At 41.5% G+C, this 25,126-nt stretch overlaps 1 protein-coding gene across 2 annotated transcripts in view; it reads left to right on the plus strand.

Moving 5' to 3' along the window:
- Nucleotides 1-25,126, plus strand: part of kiaa0586 (KIAA0586 ortholog) — a 541,997-nt gene that overhangs the window by 338,098 nt on the left and 178,773 nt on the right. For both annotated transcript variants that reach the window (XM_080202790.1, XM_080202791.1), the window contains exons 18-19: nt 3,564-3,751; nt 10,411-10,527. In XM_080202790.1, the coding sequence (XP_080058916.1) occupies nt 3,564-3,751; nt 10,411-10,527 (305 nt within the window). The remainder of the gene's footprint in view (nt 1-3,563; nt 3,752-10,410; nt 10,528-25,126) is intronic.

Consider the following 25,126-nt stretch of genomic DNA (forward strand, 5'->3'; position numbering starts at 1 on the left):
TGCTCTGCACCATCTCTAAAACCTTCACCTCTTTCCTAAAGTGCAGTACCCTGAATTTGCTGCAAGAATATGAACCTGTATTTTGTAAATAATTTTTATGACTTTCTTGCTTTTGTCATCTACATTTCGATTAATAAAGCCCAGGTTCCCATATGCATTTTTAAACACTTTATTTTTCAACAACTTGTGCACATATACCCCCAAATATCTCTGTTACTGCACCTCCTTTTCAATTATACCCTTTATTGAATGTTGCCTCTTTTCCTATCAAGTGTGTACAATTTCACATTTTTCGGCATGTTTCCACTTATTCCACAATCCTCTTTGATGTCTAACATCCTCACAATGCTTTCAAGTTTTATGTATTCTGCAAGTTCTGAAGATGTGACCTGCACACCCAAGCCTGTGATTAATATATGTCAAGAAAAGTAGTGGTCTGAATGCTGACCCCTGGAGAACATCACTGTATCCCTTCCTCCAGTCCAAAGAACTGTTCACCATTACTCTTACTTCCTGTCGTTCAGCCAACTTTGTATCAGTACTGCCACTGTCACTTTAATTCCTTGGATATCAGCTTTGGCAATAAGCATTTCATGTGACATTTTACCAAATTGCTTTGGAAGACCATAGTGGTGATCTTGAGCCTACGTTTTCTGTCCATGGGATCGCAATTTCTAATTTTTGCTGGTGATGTACTCAGGTTCACGTCCATAATGGGTGACAACCTGATTTTAATAAATTTAAATAAATTTTAATATTATTATATACACCTTTTGCCATATATTTCCCCTTTGTTAAATTTTTGTACCTTGCCTACGTGATGCCATTTCAGAGAAGTTTGCAACAGTGATAAACATTGACTTATTTGGCTGTTCACCCAGGTGTAAACCTGTCATGGGAATCCCCTGGGGATACAAAGGTGAGTGTAGCCCCGGGGCTACAAAGGTGACTACAGCCCCGAGAGGAGAGTGGGGGGAACATGGCCAGGCAGTAACCTGGGGCATTGCCAGGGACGGGTGCTATGGGGAGCTTTAGTTGCGAGGACTCGTGTATTTGTGGAAGTGGAATGGGCATGTAAGCTGTGGTCGCCATTTAAAAGTGGCACCCAATCTCAGCGCAGCCAGGGTTTGAAACACGGTTCCCCTGTTTTTTTTTGTACATGATATCTGGAGAGAAAATTGGCCTATTTCTCAAATATGTCGGTTTTCAGTCAGACCATAACATTTTGTCATTTTTTGGTAAGATTCCATCCCATATATATCACATCAACTACATTATCATTCTTTACCATCACTTGAGGACCTGGTTCTATCTTGACAGTTGCACGATTAATCCATTCTGATACTCACAGAGTTGCTTTAAATAGTGAGGTTCCAGAAGACAAGTGCAGGTCATCAACATCCCTAGCCACTCAAATTAGGTGGAATACTCAGAAGCGGAATGTTAATGCTGTGGTTCAGTTAAAAAGTTACAGCAAAAACACTCCTTTATCTTGATGTTCCTGACCCACTGCCAACCACTCCCACAGTATGGGGTCCAGATGTTAAAATTCAGCTCTCAGTTTCCTCAGCTTGGTAGAGTTAATCATGCAAAACTTGACTTGGTATCATTTTTTCCTCTGTAGATATGTGAGCATGATAAAATAGCCTTGTGCACACTAAGACTTCCATTCTATTTTATCCATTTGCTTCCTCCCTGTCCCAATCAATGATAGAGCATTTAAAAATTGCTACAATAGTAAATTTGTTATTCCCACTCATTTCCCTGATCTATGTGTAGATTTCCTCTTCCATTTCCTTCATAATATGGAGCCTGTCATCCAGTCCCACTAATGTAATAATCACTTTATTTTTGACCTGTAACCTTACTGACACTGCCTAAACCACTTATGGAATGTATATTGTAGAATAGAATAGAATCTTAGAATCCCTGCAGTGCAGAAAGAGGCCATTCGATCCATCATATCTGCACTGACAACAATCCTTCCTAGGCCCTATCACGTATTTACTCTGACACTAAGAGGCAATTTATTATGGCCAATTAACCTAACCTTCACGTCTTTGGACTGTAGGAGGAAACCAGAGCATCTGGAGGAAACCCGCACAGACACAGGGAGAATGTACAAGCTCTAAACAGACAGTGACCTAAGGCCAGAATTGAACCCAACTCCCTGGCGCTGAGAGGCAGCAGTGCTAAACACTGTGCGACAGTGCCTTTCATCATTCCTTTCAATAACATGGACTCTGCCCATCAGTATCATCACCTTTCTCCTTTCTTATCTCATCTGTCCAGCCAAAAAATATCACAACTTAATAGATGTATTTTCAATCCATATCTGTACACAATACCTATTTGAATATCTGAATATTATTTAGATGATTTGATTGAAAATAGTTCCAGTAGCATGCAGCCAAATTGCTTTTGTTGAGCCCCTGGCATAAGCAGATTCTTGATTAGGTAGAAGTTAATATTATGAGTTTCAATTTTCTATTCTGTATCGTGAGTGTTCCTTATTGTGTGAGTGTAGTTATATGCATGGTTCTTCCCAGTCTTTACATATAACACAATTCATAACATTCCTAATGTCTAAAATCATTTAAGTGGTAATTTTAACATTTTCTAGAAACTAGATGAGGTGTAAAACAATCTGCAAATTTGCTATCACCTATTTATATTCGATGATAAAAGTTAAAATTATTCCGAGATGAAGATTTTCCAGCACATTATTGTGTAAATAGCCAAATAAGTCAATGTTTATCACTAATTATATTCGGCAAAGCACATCAGAATTTTTTTTGTTTTGTTCATTGAGATTGAATTTCTGTTCTCATCCATGACTAAATGCATTGTGTAGTATTGAGTCATTTGGACTTGTCCAATAACTACAATGTGCATTTTCTGACATGTCATTGCTTAGTAAATAGGAATCCCTGCTGACTTTTGCCCATCTCTCTTGTCCAGTGAAGCTAAGCCTAATGATTAGTCTCCTTCGTATAACACAGCCAAAAATCACTTTCTCAGCGCAAATATGGGTCAGTCCTTCTGTGTGATTTAGTAGGGTGGTTTATATTTTAAATTCAAAGTAGACACTCAGCACGAATATGTAGGCACTGACAGCTTCCCAGAGTATATTGCACTAGCTATCAGTTTAATTTTTAAGCTTTCCCATTTTAAAATGTAATTTTCTTTGACACAGAAGCTGCTATATTTTCACTGGGTAATAATACAGAGACTCTTGTTTTGGATCTGAGGAGCATTCAGATAATTATCTTCATGTTAATGTGAAAGAGATTTGTTAAAGAAATGTGGCAGTAAGTTCACACATTAATTTCTAATCTGATATTGAGATGTACTAAAGCAAAGCAGTACGAGACCTTCAAGAGATTTTCTCGGACTGGCTATAGTAGAGCTCCATCCTAAATTGTGACAGCTTGAGTTTTGGTGTCTTAACTAAATATTTCCTGATACTGTTACCTGTGAGTTTAATGACCATTTTAGGAGTATAACTTGGTGAAGGTGTTTCCTTGTCATCCATTTTGATAAATTTTCCTTTGCATTTCTAGGTGAGCCACGGATTGATGGTGCTGTTCCACAAGCTGCAGATTTGATTATTGACAGTGCACATTCTATCACTGTACCAACCTTAGCTTTTCCATCTCCTCCAAAACCGCAGCTTCAGGTGAAAAAGCCCAACGTAGCAGTTGTACACATGAAATCTGAAAAGAGGGATCCAGTCAAACTAACAGTACAGGTATGGTGCTATTCGAGATGGATATTGATTAACTCACCTAATAGGAAGCCCTGCAGGATGCATCGCTGAAATTAATCACAGGGCAAGAAAGGAGGAAATTGAGGGATTTTATGGTGCAAGGAGCGAGAGTGGGCGCGAGTCAGAGATCTGTTCAGAGACCAGAACGAGTTTACAGTACCCACATGGTCCAACCAAAATTGTATACAAGTTTTACGAAACATCAACTTTATACAAATTATATACTTCTAGAAATGAACCCCAATCCTTTGTTTGTTTCTTTATGGCTTTATTGAGCTGTACAGCAACTTTAAGGGATTTGTGGTATCTATACCCCCCAATCCCTTCACTTCTGTAACCCAGTGGTTCCCAACCTTTTATATGTCATGGCATGTCTCTATTCTATAAAAAAAATTTGAGGCACACCTATTTTTTCTATTTTCTTTCCTTACTGAGAACTCTGTTTTTAACATCTCTCTGTCCTCTTCCTTTTTTAACCTCTCCCTGTCTTTCTCACTTCTCCTAGAGTTTTTGCATCCTATTTGCGTTTTCACTGTTTTTGCAGGCGCATGGGACCTTTGTCCTCAGCTCCAAGTCCGTTAGTCATTCACATGGGCCTAACCAATTTTTAAAAAATTTAAACTGCGCATTTGTGGCTCTTCCCGGCTGGCACATATGCGGGAGACCTAAGATTCATCGTGTCTTACAGTTGCCAACCATAGAGCTGAGGCAAAGGTCTGTTTAAGTTTAATTACATGAATTTTGAATAGCTTTTCACAGTACACTCGGTGGATCTTCACGACATATTGGCTGGGAACCACTGTTCTAGCCCATTTGGCTGCTTATTTTTCAAGGAGTGTATGACCACCTGATTCTTCCTACCAAAATGTATATCACCTTACACTTTTTAATACTTGTAAACTGCCTGTCCATCACATGCCCATTCTGCAATAAGAACATAAGAACATAAGAAATAGGAGCAGGAGTAGGCCACCTGGCCCTTCAAGCCTGCCCTGCCATTCAATAAGATCATGGCTGATCTGTTGTGGCTCAGTTCCACATTCCCGCCCTCTCCCCATAACCCTTAATCCCCTCTCTTATCAAAAACCCATCAACCCGCGTCTTAAAAATATTTAGCGAGGTAGCCTCCACCACTTCAACGGGCAGAGAATTCACCACCCTTTGAGTGAAGAAATTCTTCCTCAACTCCATTCTAAACTGCCCCCCCTTTATCTTGAGGCTGTGCCCCCTAGTCCTACTGTCCTTTCTGAGCGGGAAGAGTCTCTCCACCTCTATCCTATCCATCCCATTCATCATCTTATACGTCTCAATGAGATCTCCCCTCATTCTTCTAAACTCTAACGAGTACAAGCCTAGTGTATTCAGCCTCTCCTCATAGCTCAACCCCCTCAACTCCAGCATCAGCCTAGTAAACCTCCTCTGCACTCCCTCCAAGGCCAAAATATCCTTGCGTAAGTACGGCGCCCAAAACTGCACACAGTACTCCAGCTGCGGCCTCACCAATGCCCTATATAGCCGCAGCAAGACCTCCCTACTTTTATATTCAATCCCCCTCGCTATGAAGGCCAGCATCCCATTCACCTTCCTGACCACCTGCTGCACCTGCAAGCTGGGTTTTTGCGACTCATGCACAAGGACCCCCAGGTCCCTCTGCACCGTCGCCTGCTGCAGTTTTTCTCCACGTAAGTAATAATCCTTCCTACCATTATTCCTACGAAAGTGGACCACCTCGCACTTGCCAACATTAAATTCCATTTGCCAGTTCCTGGCCCATTCGCCCAGCCTATCTAGATCCTTCTGTAGACTCTCCACACCCTCCGCACAATTTGCCGTTGCACCAATCTTGGTGTCATCAGCAAATTTCGACACCATACACTCGGTTCCCTCCTCCAGATCATCTATATAAATGGTAAATAGCTGAGGCCCCAGCACCGACCCCTGGGGCACTCCACTAGTCACCAACCGCCAATCCGAATAGCACCCATTAACCCCCACTCTCTGCGTCCTATTTGACAACCAGTCCTCTATCCACGCTAACACCCTACCCCCAACTCCATGTCCCCTGACCTTCTGCAATAACCTCTTGTGAAGTACCTTGTCAAACGCCTTCTGAAAATCAAGAAAGACCACATCCACCGGTTCTCCTCTATCCACTGCCCTCGACACATCCTCATAGAACTCCAGTAAATTTGTCAGACACGACTTCCCCTTAATGAAACTGTGCTGCATCTGCTCTATCAAGCAATTCCCCTCAAGATGCCTCGCTATTTCCTCCTTGATGATGGATTCTAACATTTTACCTACAACAGACGTTAAACTTACCAGCCTATAATTCCCCGCCTTTTGCCTGGCACCCTTCTTAAACAACGGCGTAACATTAGCCGCTTTCCAATTTTCTGGCACTTCCCCAGAATCCAGCGACGTCTGGAAAATAACCACCAAGGCATCCACTATCACCTCCGCTATATAGGAAATGTATTCCTATATTTTGTCATAGTCTTCCTCTGTATTAAGTACTCACCTAATTTGGTGCCATCTGCAAATTTTGAAACCGTAAGTGTATTTACATCAGGCAGTCAGCCTTTCCCAGCTCCATTTACCAGTTACATTGCCCATGTCCCAGCAAGCACAACCTCAAATGGTTAAAAATAAAAGTCTTGTTAAAATGGATTCAAGGAGCCTAATTAAAATCTTTTATTGAACCCATCTTGTCTACTGAGAATGGCTTATCTGCTTGACCCCTTCACCCTCTATTAAATTGGAAGTTGGCGGGTTATGGTCAGAATTGAGATCTTTAAAATTTTTACTTTGTACCTGCCCCCAACTCACCCACTCCTGCGGGTCATAATTTGCTCCCATATGTCAGTAGGACTTGAAAAAACATTAGTACTCACCTACCCTGAGTTCCTTTTTACTGAAGTCTTTTTCTTTTGTTACATGGTTTAGTATGTCACACTAAATCAGTGACGTTGAGAAGTACTGAATTGGAAAGCATTTAATTATTAATTAGCTTTGTTCTGAATTTTTTTAATTTCATAAACTTGTAATTAGGTGGTGATGAATGATGGTGCTACTCATGTTCATGAAGCTGTTTACATATGGAAACATAAACTAGGATTTGGGAATATTTGAACCAATACACATCACATGGGCTTTCATGACTTCCCTTCTGGTGTTTCATCTTCCACAGATATTAACTTTTACTTGTCCATGTGAATGTAAAAGAGCTGCAAATGTTCACCTTATGCTCTGACTAAACAATAAACGTTCTTTATTTCTGTACATTTCTTTAAATGGACCTTAAGTTATTTTCCTTCTTTCATTTTCTCTCCATATGGATTAATCATCAAAAGAGTGGATGCTAGGCAGCCTTCTCTGTCTGTCTAATGTCATGTCAAACTGTAGCCAGCTACTCGGAGCAGGTCTGAGCCACTTAATTCCCTCCCTTTCCCTTTATGAAGGAGGGCCCAATTTCCCTTCAGTGCTTACTCTTGGACAATCTGCTGGAGATTTGAAATTTCATCAGGCAATAATTGTAGATAGATACTCACACCCTGCGCTCTCCAGCATAAGCTACTAACCTCTTGAGCAGCAGGAGATTGTAAATTATTAAGGCCCCAGCAGTGAATCCTTTGACTCTGTGCGAATTAGGGTTTGTAAACAATAAAATTACCCATTTATCTTGACTCTCTGTTTCCAATCCTCTAGCCATGTTACTGTAGTACACCCAATACTACGAGCACAAATCTTGTGTAATAATCTTTCACGTGGCACCTTCTCAAATGCCCTTTGAAAATCCAAATACACTACATTTACTGGTACTCCTTTATCCACCCTGCTTGTTGCATTCTCAACAAATATATCTGTCAAAACAGAGTTCACGTTTTGTTGACTCTGCTTGACTGTATTTTAAATTTTAAAATGCCCTGCAGTGAATTCCTTGGTAATGGATTCCAGCATTTTCCCAGTGACAGATATTAACCTAAGTAGCCTACAGCTTCCTGATTTCTTTCTCTCTCCTCTCTTATAGAGGGGAGTTACATTTGTGGTTTTCCAGTTCACTGGGACTTTTTCAGAATCTAGAGAATTTTGGAAGACTACAATCAATGCGTCCATTATCCCTGCAGCCACTTTCTTTAAGACTGTAGTATGCAGACCTTCACATTGAAAGTACTTTGGCAGTCCTTAGCCCCTTTAGTTTTTCTCCAGTGATTGTGATTATATTAAGTTGCTCCCTTCCTTTGCTCCTTGATATTCTACTTTTATTGAGATGCTATAAGTGTCTTCTGCTGCGAAAACAAATACAAATTACTTGTTCAAAGTCTCCGTCATCCTCTGAGGACCCAAAATTTAGTTCTTCTACCTAGTTCCTTTTTTTATTTACTTTTAAGAGTTCCTATCTGCTTTTATTTACTTGCTAATTCACTCTCTTTTTTCATCACCCGGTGCTGGTTTCTAAAATTTCCCAATTCTGCCCTACCATTAAACTTTGCAACATTGTACATCTTTTCTTTCAAATTTATGCCATCCTTAACTTCCTTAGTTAGCCACAGATGATTCATCCTTCTCAGAGAGATTTTCTTTCTTGAAGAATATGTCTTCATTGACAGTTATAAAATATAGAACATAGAAAAACTACAGCACAAACAGGCCCTTCAGCCCACAAGTTGTGCCGATCATATCCCTACCTACTAGGCTAACCTATAACTCTCAATCCTATTAAGTCCCATGTACTCATCCGGAAGTCTCTTAAAAGACCCTATTGAATTTGCCTCCACCACCACCGACGGCAGCTGATTCCACTCATCCACCACCCTCTAAGTGAAAAACTTACCCCTGACATCTCCTCTGTACCTATCTAGATCTACAAGTGCTTATCTACTGTTTTACCTTTTAATCTGCTTTTATTTTAAAGGGACTGTGAATAGATTGCAGGAAAACTAAATGGCCAATAACTTTGCTAGACGATGTAAAAATGGTGTTCGACAGAGTTCAGGAAAAATATATTCTGCTAAAAAAACAAGAATAAGCTAAACACAAATGAGATGTTTGGGTTAATAAAAACATGGAAAAATTGAGGAACCAGGAAAGAGGTGTGCACTAGCTATAGGGACAGCTAAGAGAGCATTTAAAAAAAAATTCATAGGCTGCATCATGTGGAAAATAAACGTGCAATATTAAATAACTAACATACTGTATCTATATTTTAAGAAGAAGGATAAAACATGTCCAGGAATGATAGGCCAGTCAGCTTAGCTCCATTGATAAGAAATATAATGGGTGAAATTTCCTTTCTTTTCTGAAGTGCTGGACCAAGTGAGAAAACTAGTGTGCTGCTGGCAAGCGGCGCACTGGGATTCTAGCCATATTTTCTAGCTCTTAGCTCAAAAATGCCAGATGCATGTTTCTCTCCATTACGTTGACAGGGTGGGGCAATGTCGATACTACAGTGATTGGAACACCATTTTCAGAGAGTGCTCAGAGCTTAGAAAAATGAAAAAACAAAACTCTCCAATGGACATGGGTCACCTCAGCCACATACTTCCACCTCCCTGCCACCCCCACCCAGGGAACAGCACCCACATGGAGACTCTTCCACATGGACCTCCTCAACTGAAGCCCTCTCCTCCCTGGATCTACTCCTTGGCAGTGCCAGTGTGATGCCCAGACATGTCCATCTCCCCACCAGGGACTATCCTTACTTGTGTGTTTAAGGAGAAACTATGTAATCGTGGAAGGGAGAGAGCATAGCTGATTATGTTGATAAAGCTAGATGAGTAAGGATGGGAGAGGTTTAAGTAGAATATAAATACTGGCTTGGAGTGGTTGGGCTGAATGACTATTTTGTGTGCTGGATATTCTCTTTAAGTCTACCTATAATTGTGGGCACACACCATATAAGATCATGGAAGCTACAAAAGGGAGCTTTGCCACATCAACCTTGTCTGGTCTACATCTGACTCCAATCACTTATTATGTGGTTCGCTCTCAGTGCCCTGAGGCAACTAGGGATGGGCAATAAATACTACTTTGCCAGTGTTGCCCACATCCTAAACACGGATAAAAGAAAAACAGTTTTGTTGTTTAAATCTGCAATAGTCAGTTAGTGGTTTAGAGAGAGTTATGATTCAATGGTAATTCTGGACTTGTCCAACTGGTAAACAAATGTGCTCCAGCAGACCATATAATGTAGGTAAGCACTTTAGACACGAAGGGGCAATTTAGTATGGCCAATTCATTAACCGGCATAATCTGGGAGGAAACTAGAGCACCCGGAGGAAGCCCATGTTGACACATAGGGAGAATGTGCAAACTCCGTACAGTCAGACACCCAAGGTTGGCATCGAACCCAGGTTCCTGGTGCTGTGAGGCAGCCGTGCTAACCACACTGCCACCGTGCTGCCCTAGGAACCAAAAAAAGAAACAAAATATGTTGAAACCAAGTCAAATAACAAAGATCAATCACAATGGTTTATTTAACTTAAAAAAGTATTTTCAATATAACAAAACTTTCAATAATTCTCATAACTTGGAACACATATTCAAGAAGAACCTTATTTGCGAAATCAGAAATTTGCTTTTGCAGACGATTAATTATAAGAATGAAAAAAATTATGAAAGATAATTTTGTTTGTCTTCAGGTACTGCCAAGTGTAGATATTGATAGCCTTCCCAGTATCAGTCCTGCAATAAGTCAGAGATCATCAAGCCCTGAACAGCACCAGATTATGAACCATCCTGCACAAACTCCGATACAGGTACCTTTATTGTCATGATGTTTAAATGTTTTCCTTTCTCTTTAAAGGAATAATTCCTGTCAGCTTGAATATTCTGTGCTTCCTGTGTTTATTTCCCTCTTGTCTTTTATAAATAATTCATTAGAATCCACATTTGGATGACATTTCACTTAAAGTCACGAGCAGTCACTAGTAATAACATTTGGAAATTGCCACTTGGCAGGCAAGCTTAAGCCAGCAGGAGGGGGTGATATCACACTTCAGTAATGATGGATGCATTTGGCAAAAGTTTAGCTTTGAGTAATATTTTGGTGGGCAGCTTTGGTCATCTGCCAAATCCATGAAACCCATCATCACGCTTAAAAGAATGCTATATCAGGCTACTGAATTTCTGTTTGCTGAATGTAGACTGCAGACATGCTTCTCATAGAAGCCCATTTATCAAAGCCTAGAGAACCTTAGGTACAGGTTGGCAAGCACCAGATCTTAGGAATCTCTCCTTCCAAGTGTATTCTGGAATAGTTCTGAAGGTTAATCAGTTAACATTCTGTAACTTGCCACAGATACATCTATCCTACTCATTAGAACATTGTCTTGAGGAGTTATATATTAGCAAAGGTGACAAAACCCTTTGCTTATATATAACTGGTGATAGATCAGTTCCTTTAAGCATTAATAAATCAGGTTAGATGATCAATCATTAGTCATGTTCTAGGATTCTGTAGACCCACCTGGTTCTGATACTGGCTGAGTATAGTTGGTCATTAGTCAATTGAGTACAGGTTGGAGCCAAGAATTCTTCACAAGTACCAAGGTGAGTCATGAACCATTAAAATAAGTGAATATATTGTCACCATCCTCATGAACAAACACCATACCTCTTGGAATGGTTTTTCAAGTAATGAAAAGTATCAAGATTTATTAGCAAATGCTTGCTGTTCTTCAGTCCATTATGGTACACATGAACTATGTATATGAATGGTTTTGTATCCAGCCATCAGGCACTGTGTCTAATTCATTGTCACATGGACCTTATTTGTTTCACATTGTTGGGCAGAAAAACTAACATCAAGAACTAATGGTCATCTTGATGTGCCAATGGCTTCATGCTCAGTGTTGTGGGCCAGACTTAATCATCCCCAATTGTTTAATCTAGATCCTCATCTGGAGAACTTTACTAAAAAAGTGCACTTGCCATGAAGCCAATTCCTCCTCCAAGATTCTGAACGAATGTTTGATGTAAACCAGCTAAAGTTGGCACCTGCCAAATCCCCAAGTACTGATTATTATCAACATTAAACCAGATATTATCTCTTGAGTGGGCACTGTAAAGCTGATATCTTTCTGTCCTTTTGTCACTCAGAGCTTTCCTATGTAGGAGTGAAGGGAAGATATTTCAACTGCTGGAGCAAACAATAAGAAAAACAAGTTTTTTTTGTCTTTTGCCAATTTTAGGCACAGGCCTTGCATTTCAATCCATAATGCTATGTGACAGTGGAGTTACTTCCACATGCATTCCACATATAGAAGAAGGGCAGATTGACTTAAATTGCAGTTAGAGTCTGTGCACCCTATTTGCCATGGAAACCGTATACACAATCCCCTGAATCTTTCATGGTCTCAGTAACAAAAGACAAGGAGGTCTAACCTATCTCACTGGCCAGGGTGCGGGGGGGGACCAATCAAACCCTGATATCACAGGAAAGCCACAGGTTAACTGACCGGTGAGTAACTGTTCTTGGGGAGAGTGAATAAATAGCTGGAAATGGAAAAATATGTAAATTTATAACTATTTTGTTTTAAGTGGTGACGATCTATTTTTGTTACTATGGTTTAAATTAGTGCAGTAAGAAGGATGTGGAAGCATTGGAGAGAGTGCAGAGGAGACTTACCAGGATTCTGCCCTGGTTTGGAGGGTAGATCTTATGAGGAAAGATTGAGGAAGCTGGGGCTTTTCTCTTTAGAGCGGAGGAGGATGAGAGGCGACTTGATAAGAGGTTTATAAAATGGTGAGGGGGTAGATAGAGTGGATGAGCAGAGACTATTTCCTCAGGTGGATGTAGGTATTATTAGGGGTCATAACTATAAGGTTCATGGTAGGAGATATAGGAGAGATATCCGAGGTAGATTCTTTACTCAGAGTGGTTGGGGTGTGGAATACACTGCCTGCTGTGATAGTGGAGTCGGACACTTTAGGAACTTTCAAGCAGTTATTGGATAGGCACATGGAGCACACCAGAAAGATAGGGAGTGGGATAGCTTGATCTTGGTTTCGGACATAATTCAGCACAACATCGAGGGCTCAAGGGCCTGTACTGTTCTATGTTCTAAGTGGTGGTAAGGAGAGACTCTAAATAAAACGTATATAAAGAAAGAAAATAAATAATTAAAAAACATTTAATTAAAGCACAATAAGAATGGCAGGACAGGTGATTTGATGTGATTTCAGAACGTAGGAGCTTCTGGACACCAGTGAGATCCATGGCAAACATATGTTCAGTAAGTGCGGCTTAACAAGCTTCACGTCAGTGATGGGGACAACGTATTAGCATGGATAAAAGATTGATTAGCTAACAGGAAGCAGAGACAAGGGTTGAATGGATCTTTTTTGGATCAGCAAGCTGTAACTAATAGAGTGCCACAGGGATCAGTATTGGGTCCTCAACTTTTTACAAACTCTATCAATGACTTGGATGAAAGGACTGAATGTATGGTAGCTAAATTTGCCAATAACACCAGGGGAGGTGGGAAAGTAAGTTGTCAAGAGGAGGTGAAGAGTCTATAAAGGGATATAGATAGCTTAATTGAGTGGGTAAAACATTGCCATTTGGAGTATAATGTAGGAAAATATGGCACTTTGGCAGGTAGAATAGAAAAACAGTATACTACTGAATGGCGAAATATTGCAGAACTTGGTGTTACAGGTGGATCTGAGTTTCCTCATATATGAATGACATTAAGTTGATACGCAGGTACAGCTGCTTAATGATTAAGAAGGCAAATTGGAATGTTGGCATTTACTGCAAGAGGAATGGAATGCAAAAGTAGGGTAGTTTTACTGCAGCTGTACTGAGCCTTGGTGAGAACATATCTGGAGTACTGTGTACAGTTTTGGTCTCCTTATTTGAAAAAAGATACAACTTCTTTAGAATCAATTCAGAGAAGGTGCATTTGACTCCACCCTGGGATGAAGGGCTTATCTTCGAGAAAGATTGAACAGCTTGGGCCTCTGCCCAATGTGAGGTGATCTTATTGAAACATATGTGATGTTGAGGGGGCTTGATAAAGTGGTTATCAGGAGGATGCTCCCCTTTGTGGGGGAGACTAAAACTAAGGGACATAGTTTATGAATAAGTAGTCTTCCTTTTCAGAGATGAAATGAGGAGAATTCTTTCTTTTCTAAGAGAGTTATTAGTTTGTGCAATTCTTTTTCCCAAAAGTAGTGGAGATTGGCTGTTTAAATTTATTCAAAGCTGAGTTAGCTAAATCTTTGACAGATGAGGGAGCCAACGGTTATGGGGACAGGCAGAAGAGTGGACCTGAAACCATAACCAAATTTATTAAATGGTGGAGCAGGCTGGAAGGACCTACTCCTGTTACTAAGTCCTATATTCTGATGTATTGCCGCTTTCCCATCGGAATCCCACTGGCCACAATTTTAATTGCTCACTACAGTTAAGGTGCCTTAAACTCTGGCCAAAACCAGTTGATAGATTCTTGAATTAATGCAGACTGGGGCCTATTACATTAGTGGGATATTGAATGCATTTTAATTCAGGCTAAATGAGGAGGCTGCTGTGGCTTCCACATCAGGTGAATGGATGCCTGTAGCTTTCAGGAAGTAAGAAGTCTCACAACACCAGGTTAAAGTCCAACCAGTTTACTTGATAATAAACCCACAAGCTTTCAGAAACGCTGTTCCTTTGTCAGGTGTGAGGAAAGAAATAAACTGGTTGGACTTTTACCTGGCATTGTGAGACTTCTTACTGTGTTTACCCCAGTCCAACACCAGCATCTCCACATCATGGCTCTCAGGAAGGACAGAAACTCTTTATAGCAGGTAAGGAATTTTTCTTTGTAGGAGCAGGGGGAGCCCTCCAGGCCCACAAGAAAGGTTGTTTAAAATAAAAACCACCTTTCATGAATCTGCTTTTGCAAAGGGAATCTGGGTCCGATGTCACACGTGGGCTGGCCTAGCCTACATGTGATTTCAGACCCACAGCAATGTGGTTAAATGCTCTCCTGAAATGGCCTTACAACCCACTTAGTTGTACCAAACCACTACAGAGTCAAAAGGGAATGAAACCAGACGGATCACTTGGCATCGACCTAGGCACGGGAAACAACAATGACACACTCCTCCCTGTTAACCCTGTAAGTAGTTCTGATGGTCTGTGTGCCAAAATTGGGAGAGCTGTCCCACAGACTAGCCAAACAATAGTTTGACATAGTCATACTCATAGAATCATACCTTACAATTTCCCAAAAACTACCATCACCATACCTGGATATGATTCACTTGAGATGATGGTATATTGGTATACAGTGGGGGTTTGGGGGGAGTTGTCCTTTGAATCCTCATTTGACTCAACATTGAGTGCAGACCCCATGAAGTCTCTAGCATCAGATCAAAATTGGGCAAGGAACCTCCTGCTGATTACCACCTGTAGCCCTAACAACACCCCTCCCCCAAACCCTCTCAGCTAATATCAATACTCCTCTATGTTTAAGACCAATTGGAAAAAGCACTAAGGGTAGGAAGAGCACACAATGTATTCTGGGTGAGGGACTTAAATGTCCATCACCAAATGGCTCAATTGTGCCATCACTGACCAGACTGGCAAAGAGCCAGAGAAAACATGAGGAAACAATTTTCACTTTGGAATTGACTACGTAAAGGGTGGTGGAAGCAGATTTGATAACATTCGGAAGAGAATTGGATAACTATTTGAAGGAAAACAAATTTAAGGGCTATAGAGAAAGAGCAGTGGTGAGGTTAATTAGCTCATTTTATCGTAGCGTCTATGTGGACATAATGGGTCAAGTATCCTCCTCTATGCTGTCTCATTCTATGATGTGAACAGCTCGCTCTGTCAATCCAGGATACTGTAGTTGACATAGCTACTAGATTAGGACTGTGGCAGATGGTGAGGAAACCAGAAAGAAGGAAAAACCTATTGACCATGTCCTCCAAATTTACCTATTGCTGATGCGTCTGTCCATGACAGCATTGGGAGGAATGATCATTGCAGTGCTTGTGGAGACAAAGTTCCAGTTACACATTGCGCATACCCTCCATGCATTGTGTGGCATAAATGAGATAGGTTCAGAACGGACCTGGCGACTCAAAACTGGGCATCCATGAGGAATTAGAAATCATAGAAACCCTACAATACAGAAGGAGGCCATTCGGCCCATCAAGTCTGCACCGACCACAATTCCACCCAGGCCCTACCCCCATATCCCTACATATTTACTCACTAATCCCTCTAACCTACGCAGCTCAGGACACTAAGCGCAATTTTTTTTAGCATGGCCAATCAACCTAACCTGCACATCTTTGGATTGTTGGCCATCAGTATCAGCAAAATTTTATAATGCCATAGTTCTGTAAACCATCACATGACTCGACATATCCCTTGCTCTACTATTACCATCAGACCAGGGCATTAGTCCTGGTTCAATGAAGAGTGTAGGTGAGCTTGCCTGGCCAAAAACAGAACTGGAAACACTCTGACTGCAAGGGCAGTTCACACGCTGGGAATTCTGTGGTGAATTACGCACTTCCTGATTCCTCAAAACGGTCTACTATCTACATGGCATGCCGGGGGTGTTGTTGGATTCTCTCCACTCGCCTGGATAAGCAGGTCTCCAACAACACTCAAGAAGCTCAGCATTATATAGGACCAAGCAACCCACTTGACTGGTACCCCATCCACCACCTTCCATGTTCACTTCCTCCAGCACTGGTGCATAATAGCAGCAATCTGTACTACCTCCATGATGGACTTCAGCAACTTCCCAAGGCTCCTTCAATAGCACTGTTTTATATGCTGGTTGTGTGGTCTGTCTTAACTGGAGAGACTGTAGTTACTTCAAACTGGTTTATTAAGATAGGTTGCAGAGCAGGCATGACCCTCATGAGTACAGATTGATCCCTTCTGTCTCCTGAGCATTTAGCACATGACCACTGTTGTCACTATCTCATGGTCTATATCATTCATTACCACAACTATTCTATTAATGCTACACCTACCCCCACAAGTATACTATCAACTTCTTCATAACTGTATTAAACTATTTTCTAAATTATTTACAATGCATTTCTGTAAGCCCATTTCACAATGGCACATTCTATTCGCCTCCCCCTCCTACTCTTCACCCCTCTCCCACCTATATCCCCTCCCAGGTCATTGTTACGAGGGATTTAATCTTCCACGGTGTACTGTGCTCCGGGAAGGTGTCTTGGAGAAATGTGGCTTCTCCTCTCTTCCTTGGAGTACAACATCTTGGAATGGAGCAGCAGCTTTGCAGGTCTGCTGTAAATGCTGTGTAACATTTTTAAAGATCCAAGAGAGAAGACTGGAGGACGTTAACATTTGTACCATCTTGAACTGGAAGAGAAGTAATTGGGACTAGCGCAGGAATCTCCTGCTCCCATGAAACATACCAGGAAAGACCAGAGAAGGTGAGAATCTTCAACTGCAATCAAGACTCTCACAGCTGTCTCATTCACTGCTGCATAAAGGCCAAAAAATTGAACATCTGAGGCACTAACAGAACTGTATGACGGGAAGAAGAACAACAAACTTCTTGTAGGCATTGCAGGAAATGAAGAAGAGATAATTTCCTAATGACATCTCAGACAGGACGTTCACTTTCTGCAGGTAGTGGTAACTACAAGTGCATTTCTCTAACCCCATTTCACAATGACAGATTCTATTCACCTCCAGTACTTTCCTCAATGCGAGTCTCCTTCACCATGGGCAGTGGGGAGAATTTCTGAGGGTAAGATGACACTGAACACCATTTTCAATAATGGGATGAATCTGTAAAATGGTACAAAGAAGAAATTCCTGTTAGAGGACTCCCTGTTTATGGAAACTTTAAAGATTTGACCTTAGCTTCTGCATTTTAAGAAAAGATTTAGTGGGAAGATTTTCACATCAGACTGAAGTGTAGGCACCAATCTTCTTTCACACAAGCTAATAGGCTCCATCAACACCCTGATAGTGTGATCCCCTGTGGAATCAAGCATTTTGTTTCCTTGGATTCTTCATTGTTAACCAGCAATCTTCAAGGTGGGCTCCAGTGGGATGTAGTCGCGAATACTATGTCTGCTGCAGTAATGACAGCTGATACCACGAAAGAAAGCAGATTTCACATGGTTCAACACCAGATTTGAGTGGCATACCACCTTCTAAGACCTCATCTTCCAACGGTAACTTGGCACTACAACGACTTCTTCCTCATTACCTTCTTCAGGAAAGAGCCAATCCAGGTCTAAAAGGTCTTTTTGGAGATGGCTGCTGTCTATTGCAGTGCCTTCTGTACATTCAGCCTCTGGCCTAGCTTTGAAAAGAACTGAGGGACCACACCCTCAGTTAACTAAAATATCTGCTCATCAATACTTTATCTAGAAGGAGTGAAACATGGGACAGGATGTTAATGTGGGCTCTAGGACTTTGCAGTGATCAAACAGAAGTCAGAAGTCTGGACTATGTGGAAAATGGTCACTCATCTATGATTTTCCCTGAAATTTTTATTTATTATTGTCATATGTATTAACATACAATGAAAAGTATTGTTTCTTGCACGCTGTACAGACAAAGCATACCGTTCATAGAGAAGGAAACAAGAGAGTGCAGAATGTAGTGTTACAGCCATTTCTAGGGTGTAGAGAATGATCAACTTAAGGCGAGGTAGGTCCATTCAGAAGTCTGATAGCAGCAGGGAAGAAGCTGTTCTTGAGTCAATTGATACTTGTCCTTAGAGTTTGTATCTTTCTCGCAATGAAAGAACGTGGAAGAGGGTACGTCCAGGGTGTGAGGGGTCCTTAATTATGCTGGCTGCTTTACCAAGGCAGCAGGAAGTGTAGACAGAGTCAATGGGTGGGAGGTTGGTTTGCATGATGGATTGGGCTACATTCATGACCTTTTGTAGTTTCTTGCAGTCTTAGGAAGAGCAGCAGCCATACCAAGCTGTGATACAACCAGAAAGAATACTTTCTTTGGTGCATCTGCATAAGTTGGTGAGTGTTGTAGCTGACATACCAAATTTCCTTAGTCTTCTGAGAAAGTAGAGGCGTTGGTGGGCTTTTTTAACTATAGTGTCAGCATCAGGAGGGACCAGGACAGGCTGTTGGTGATCTGGACACCTAAAAACTTGAAGCTTTCGACCCTTTCTAATTTGTCCCCATTGGAGCATGTTCTCCACTGAAGTGGCCAATTAGTAACCAGATGGTGGGCTTGCTGTCCAGTTAAAGACAGCAGCTGGGCTGTCAAAGCTAAAGCTCCGATAAGAGATTCCAGCTCAAAGCCATGAGCATATAAGTGAAGGAGCAGATGCCTCAAGATGGAGATACTCTCACTTCAGCTTATTTTAAAATTTAACAGCAAAAGTGATCTCAACGACCTGGCCCCATTGTAGAGGAGAGTTTCTCCATAGGTCAGTGTGCAGCTGAAATCAGGCTGGTGGCGAAAGAGCCTTAAACCTAGCCGGAATTCTCCCTTTCCATCCCCCACCTCCTCCCCAGTCTGCCCTCAGGAGGCTTCCTCCACTACTTCATATAACCGTTTTCAATTGTCTCCAGGGACTCCAACCATGGACCTTAATAGGCCCATAACTAGCTGTTTCAGCTATCTACTACTTGCCGAGCTGAGTGGTCCTGCCTCTAATCCTGAACCAACTGAATCCTGCCTCTCGGAAGTGACGTGGCATTGGGATCGTAGTGGAGCCAAGGTACTGGCAGTGCACAATTCTGCACCCAGTTGCCTTCATGCCCAAACCCCCATCCAAACTGGGGGCTAGAAATTCTCCCCATGATTATACATTTAATCACCATGGCTTTTCATCTGATTCTTGCCTTTAATGTGTGCAATTATTTTCCTGAGTTTTGGCTTTGCTCAGAGTATTTCTGCAAACATAGACTTTGATAAAGGGAACAGAAGAACAATGCTTCAGGCAAGAACTTCAAGGTTTTTTTTAAGTGCTGCCATGCATTCAAACCCTTTTGAAAACATGTAGTCGTGCCTGGAGAGGAATAAACTTAATAAAGTATACTGTTCCTTTTCTCTGTATACCTGCTTGCTACTTTTAATGATGTGTGAATGTGTGGCTTTCCGTGACTTTTTTTAAACTGAGGCAAGAATGTTTTGGTTTGAAAGCTGGTTGGTTGCTGGTAGTTTTTACTGCACTAATATAATTTGTGTTGAAGAAGGTCTTTCTTATTTGTGTATTTTTTTCTTGTTTGGACTAATATATATTTTAAAACCATAATAGTACAAATGAACAGTGTTCAGGTAATTAAAATGTGTTTACCATGGCAGTTTCAATGCATCAGAGGCTTGTTGAATGTGAGGTATGAGATCCACAATGCTTGAATCAAATGGAGGACACAGCGTTCCATTGAAATTTCAACAGAAAAGACACTTGGGACAACTAAATAAAAAGCTCAAGAGAGCCTGTGTTGTTTTTAAATACAGTTGCTAATTATTTGCTAAGATAAAATAATTTGAATAAAAAGCAAAATCAACAAAGTGCAGTTGCTGGAAATTTGAAAGAAAAGCAGAAAATGCTAGAAACACTCAGCAGGTTAATCAACATTCTGTAGAAAGAATAGACAAGGCAGCATTTAAGCTGTGACCATTCAACACAACTCAGACATTACAGAACAGCAACAGAGCAAAGGGAAAGGCAAATATGCATACATGCAAATAGCTAAATCAAAAACAGTAGTTGGTTAAATAGTTTAATATTAACATGTGATTGCCTTAATGAGAGACTTGTCTTTAATTTCTCTCATTTTGCCTTGTATTATCTTCTGCTATAATTACCTGACCATTAAACATTTTAGTTTGTATTTAAGTGTTGCTCATCTGCATTTATTCCAATTCTGATGATTGGTCTACACATTAGCACAGTGGTTAGTGCTGTTGCTTCACAGCGCCAGGGACCCTGGTTCGTTTCCCAGCTTGGGTCATTGCCTGTGTGGAGTTTGCACATTTTCCTTGTGTCTGTGTGAGTTTCCTCTGGACGCTTTGGTTTCCTCCCACAGTTCAAAAAAACATGCTGGTTAGGTGCATTGGCCATGCTAAATTCTCCCTCAGTGGACCCGAACAGGTGCCAGAGTGTGGCAACTAGGGGATTTTCACAGTAACTTCATTGCAGTGTTAATGTAAGCCTACCTGTGACACGAATAAATAAATGTTAAACTTTAGAAGTCCATCTGATTCTCTCCCTGCGTCCAATGGTGTACTAAGGCAGACTTTCTTCTGTTTCCATAGCTGTTAATTCCTGGAACAGGTTGCTGTCTGTTGTCAGGGGCTTATAGTTTAAGAGGTAGCACTCCACATCAAGTTTGGCTGACCAGGAGTCTCTCCTACTCCTACCACCAGCCATTGGCATATTTGGAAAGATTTGCAGGTTGACATTCAGTCTATTCGCCCATCCAATGAATGCACTTTCCTTGGCCGTCAAGTCCTGGGATGGGACTCAACTCTGGAGCTTCTGGCTCAGAGACAGGGACGCTACCCACTGCGCCATAAGACCTTCCTACATATGAAATGCAATATATTATCTGTTTTCTTCAATGATGGACCTGCTGAATAATACCTCCAATCTTATTTTCTTTTATCTTAAAGCAATTTGAAGTTAACCAGAGAGCCTGGTCCTATTTATTTACTTACATGTTGATCAGCCAATCATTTGTTTGGGACTAGAGCCAGAGTGTATTGTCAGACTCAAGTCATTTGCTCTCATCATGCCTTTAGATTAGGAATCCAATGAAAAAAAATACTGCAAACCTCATCAAAAGATTACGAACCAGCCATGGCTATTTCCTATAATCAAATGTTGTAGAATGGAAACCTCTGTGATTCAGGGAGTTTACTCTTTAGAATGTTCATGTGCTTTATGCTTGCAGGCATGTGTTGGCGACGTGAGACCCGTTTAGCTCCTAGTTCTGTTAGCCTTTTCCTGAGCTGAGTTATGTAGAACATATTCCACTCATGTCCTGACCCTCACTTTTTCTGGTTCGTTGATGACTGCAACAGTGCCATTTCCTGCTCTCACCCAAACTTGAAAATTCCACCATTTTGCTTCTAATTTCCACCCTTCCTTTGCCTTTACATGGTCCATTTTCAACTGATCCCTTTTTTCTCTGTCTCCATTGCTGGAAATTAGCTATTAATCAATATCTATTATAAGCACATTAAGTCCCATGGCTATCTTGACCGTATTTTCAATCACCCCACTTCCATTTTTTCAGCATCTTCATCATATCTGTTCTGATAATGCTATCTTTCATATCAGCCCTTCTGATATGTCTCCCTTTTTCCTCAATTGAGAACTCCTCTGCACTGTGGTTTACATGGCCCTTGATTGTGTCCATTGCATTGCCTTCACTTTTGCTTCACCCATTTCCCTCCCTCCCAGAACCATCATAGGGTACCCATTTTCCTTACCTTTCACTCCAACTGCTTTCATATTCAACAGATGATCCTTTCTGACATTCACCATGATGCCACCATGGTACATCCTCTCATTCACCTCCATCTTTTCCAATGCCTCTTCCGCAGCAATTGCAGGACATGTACTGCCTGCCTTTTTGCCTCCTCCTTTTCCACTGCTCAAGGCCCCAACACTCAAGTGAAGCAACAATTTACTTGGGCCTCTTTCAATTTAGTATACCGTGCTCATTGCTCACAACTTCATGTCCTCTATGTTGAAGACATCACATAAAGATTGGGTGATCACTTTGCAGGCATCTCTATTCAGTCCACAGGTGTAACCTCAATCCTCCAGTTGCTTGCCATTTCAATTCTCTGACCTCTCTGTCCTGAGTTTCCTACAACGCTTCAGTGTAGCTTAATAGAACGTTGAAAAACAGCACCTTATCTTTCAATTAGACATTTTATAGTCTTCTGGACACAACAGTGAGTTCAATAAGATAAAGGCAAAATATTGTGAATATTGTGGACGCTGACATCTGAAACAAAAACAGAAAATCCTGGAAAATCTCAGTAGGTCTGATAGCATCTGTGGAGAGAGAAAAGAGCTAACGTTTCAAGTAAGCTGATGGTGGACAAGTCCCCAGGACCGGATGGAATGCATCCAAGGGTTCTGAAGGAAATGGCGGAGGTGATAGTGGATGCCTTGGTGATTATTTTCCAAACCTCGCTGGATTCCGGGGAAGTGCCGGAAGATTGGAAAATGGCTAATGTTACACCGCTGTTTAAAAAGGGTAGCAGGCAAAAGGCAGGGAATTATAGGCCAGTTAGTTTAATGTCTGTTGTAGGAAAAATGCTTGAATCTGTAATCAAGGAGAAAATAGCGAGGCATCTTGAGAAGAATTGTTTGATAGAGCAGACGCAGCATGGTTTCATTAAGGGGAAGTTGTTTCTGACGAATTTATTGGAATTCTATGAGGATGTGTCTAATGCGGTGGATAGAGGGGAACTGGTGGATGTGGTGTTTCTCGATTTTCAGCAGGCATTTGATAAGGTGCCGCACAAAAAGTTGTTACAGAAGGTTAGGGGGCATGGAGTTGGGGGTAGGGTGTTAGCGTGGATAGGGGATTGGCTGTCAAATAGGAGGCAGAGAGTGGGTGTCAATGGGTGCTATTTGGATTGGCGGTTGGTGACTAGTGGAGTGCCCCAGGGATTGGAGCTGGGGCCTCAGCTATTTACCATTTATATAGATGATCTGGAGGAGGGAACCGAGTGTAAGGTGTCGAATTTTGCTGATGACACCAAGATTGGTGGAACGGCAAATTGTGTGGAGGGTGTGGAAAGTCTGCAGAGGGATCTAGATAGGCTGAGCGAGTGGGCGAGGACCTGGCAGATGGAATACGATGTTGGCAAGTGTGAGGTTATCCACTTTGGTAGGAATAATGGTAGGAAGGACTACTACTTACAGGGCGAAAAGCCGCAGCATGCTATGGTGCAGAGGGACCTGGGGGTCCTTGTGCATGAGTCGCAAAAACCCAGCCTGCAGGTGCAGCAGGTGGTCAGGAAGGCAAATGAGATGCTGGCCTTCATAGCGAGGGGTATTGAATATAAAAGTAGGGAGGTCTTGCTGCAACTGTACAGGGCGCTGGTGAGGCTGCAGCTGGAGTAGTGTGTGCAGTTTTGGTCGCCGCACCTGCGCAAGGATATTTTGGCCTTGGAGGGAGTGCAGAGGAGGTTCACTAGGCTGATACCGGAGTTGAGGGGGTTGAGCTATGAGGAGAGGCTGAATAGACTGGGCTTGTACTCGTTAGAGTTTAGAAGGATGAGGGGAGACCTCACTGAGACGTATAAGATGATGAAAGGGATGGATAGGGTAGAGGTGGAGCGGTTCTTCCTGCTCAGAAAGGACAGCAGGACTAGAGGGCACAGCCTCAAAATAAGGGGGGGAGGCAGTTTAGACTGGAGTTGAGGAGGAACTTCTTCAGTCAAAGGGTGGTGAATCTCTGGAATTCTCTGCCCGTTGAAGTGGTTGAGGCTACCTCGCTAAATATATTTAAGACACGGGTAGATAGGTTTTTGGTAGGCAAGGGGATTAAGGGTTATGGGGAGAAAGCGGGAAAGTGGAACAGAGCCACTTCAGATCAGCCATGATCTTGTTGAATGACGGGGCAGGCTCGAGGGGCTGGATGGCCTACTCCTGCTCCTATTTCTTATGTTCTTATGTTCTTAAGTCTGGATTAACCTTAGAAATTGTTGAATGGTGATTAGGAGTAAGAATTTTCTTTCCACCCCAACTTGACCATGAAACTCAATTCATTGAATCATGTGGTATGAAAAGAGGACTTCTGGCCCATTGTGCCTGTGCTGTAAATTGAAGAACCTCTATTGTTAACACATCTGATGAAAAGCATGTATAAATACTTATAACAAAGCATTTCTCCTTGCACAAGAATGTGTATGGAGCTTTTTCCTATTTTTAACTATTAAAGCTTTTGTATAGCTTTGCATGCATTCATCATATGTATACACAACATATACATGACACATACTGTTTCTGAAACAATTATGAGCTTATATGGTGATAAACCAATTGAGGAATACTGCAAGCATCCTTTCATTCGTTCTAAGATGGAGAAAAGATAGAGTGCACTTGTATTTGTGATCTTGCAAGTTATTTGTAAGGGAAAAGTGTGGTGAGTTATAGTTTACAGAATCAAAGGAGAAAACACGCTCAGGATCTTGGCTGAAAGAACACCAAGGAGCACAAGGTCCAACGGAATATTTGTCATTAAAGAGGAAAATGTGTATATTTTTCTTGATTGAGTTTACTGAACAATTTATGAGGAATGTGGAAGAAGAAATGTATTTTTGGATGCTGAATAAAGCTAAGATAGTTATGAACTGTAAGTGGAAAGAGGTTAACCATGTCAAATTAGAGGAACAACACAAAT

This window comes from Carcharhinus amblyrhynchos, chromosome 14 (genome assembly GCF_965287045.1).
Source record: "Carcharhinus amblyrhynchos chromosome 14, sCarAmb.v2.hapA, whole genome shotgun sequence".
NCBI lineage: Eukaryota > Metazoa > Chordata > Chondrichthyes > Carcharhiniformes > Carcharhinidae > Carcharhinus > Carcharhinus amblyrhynchos.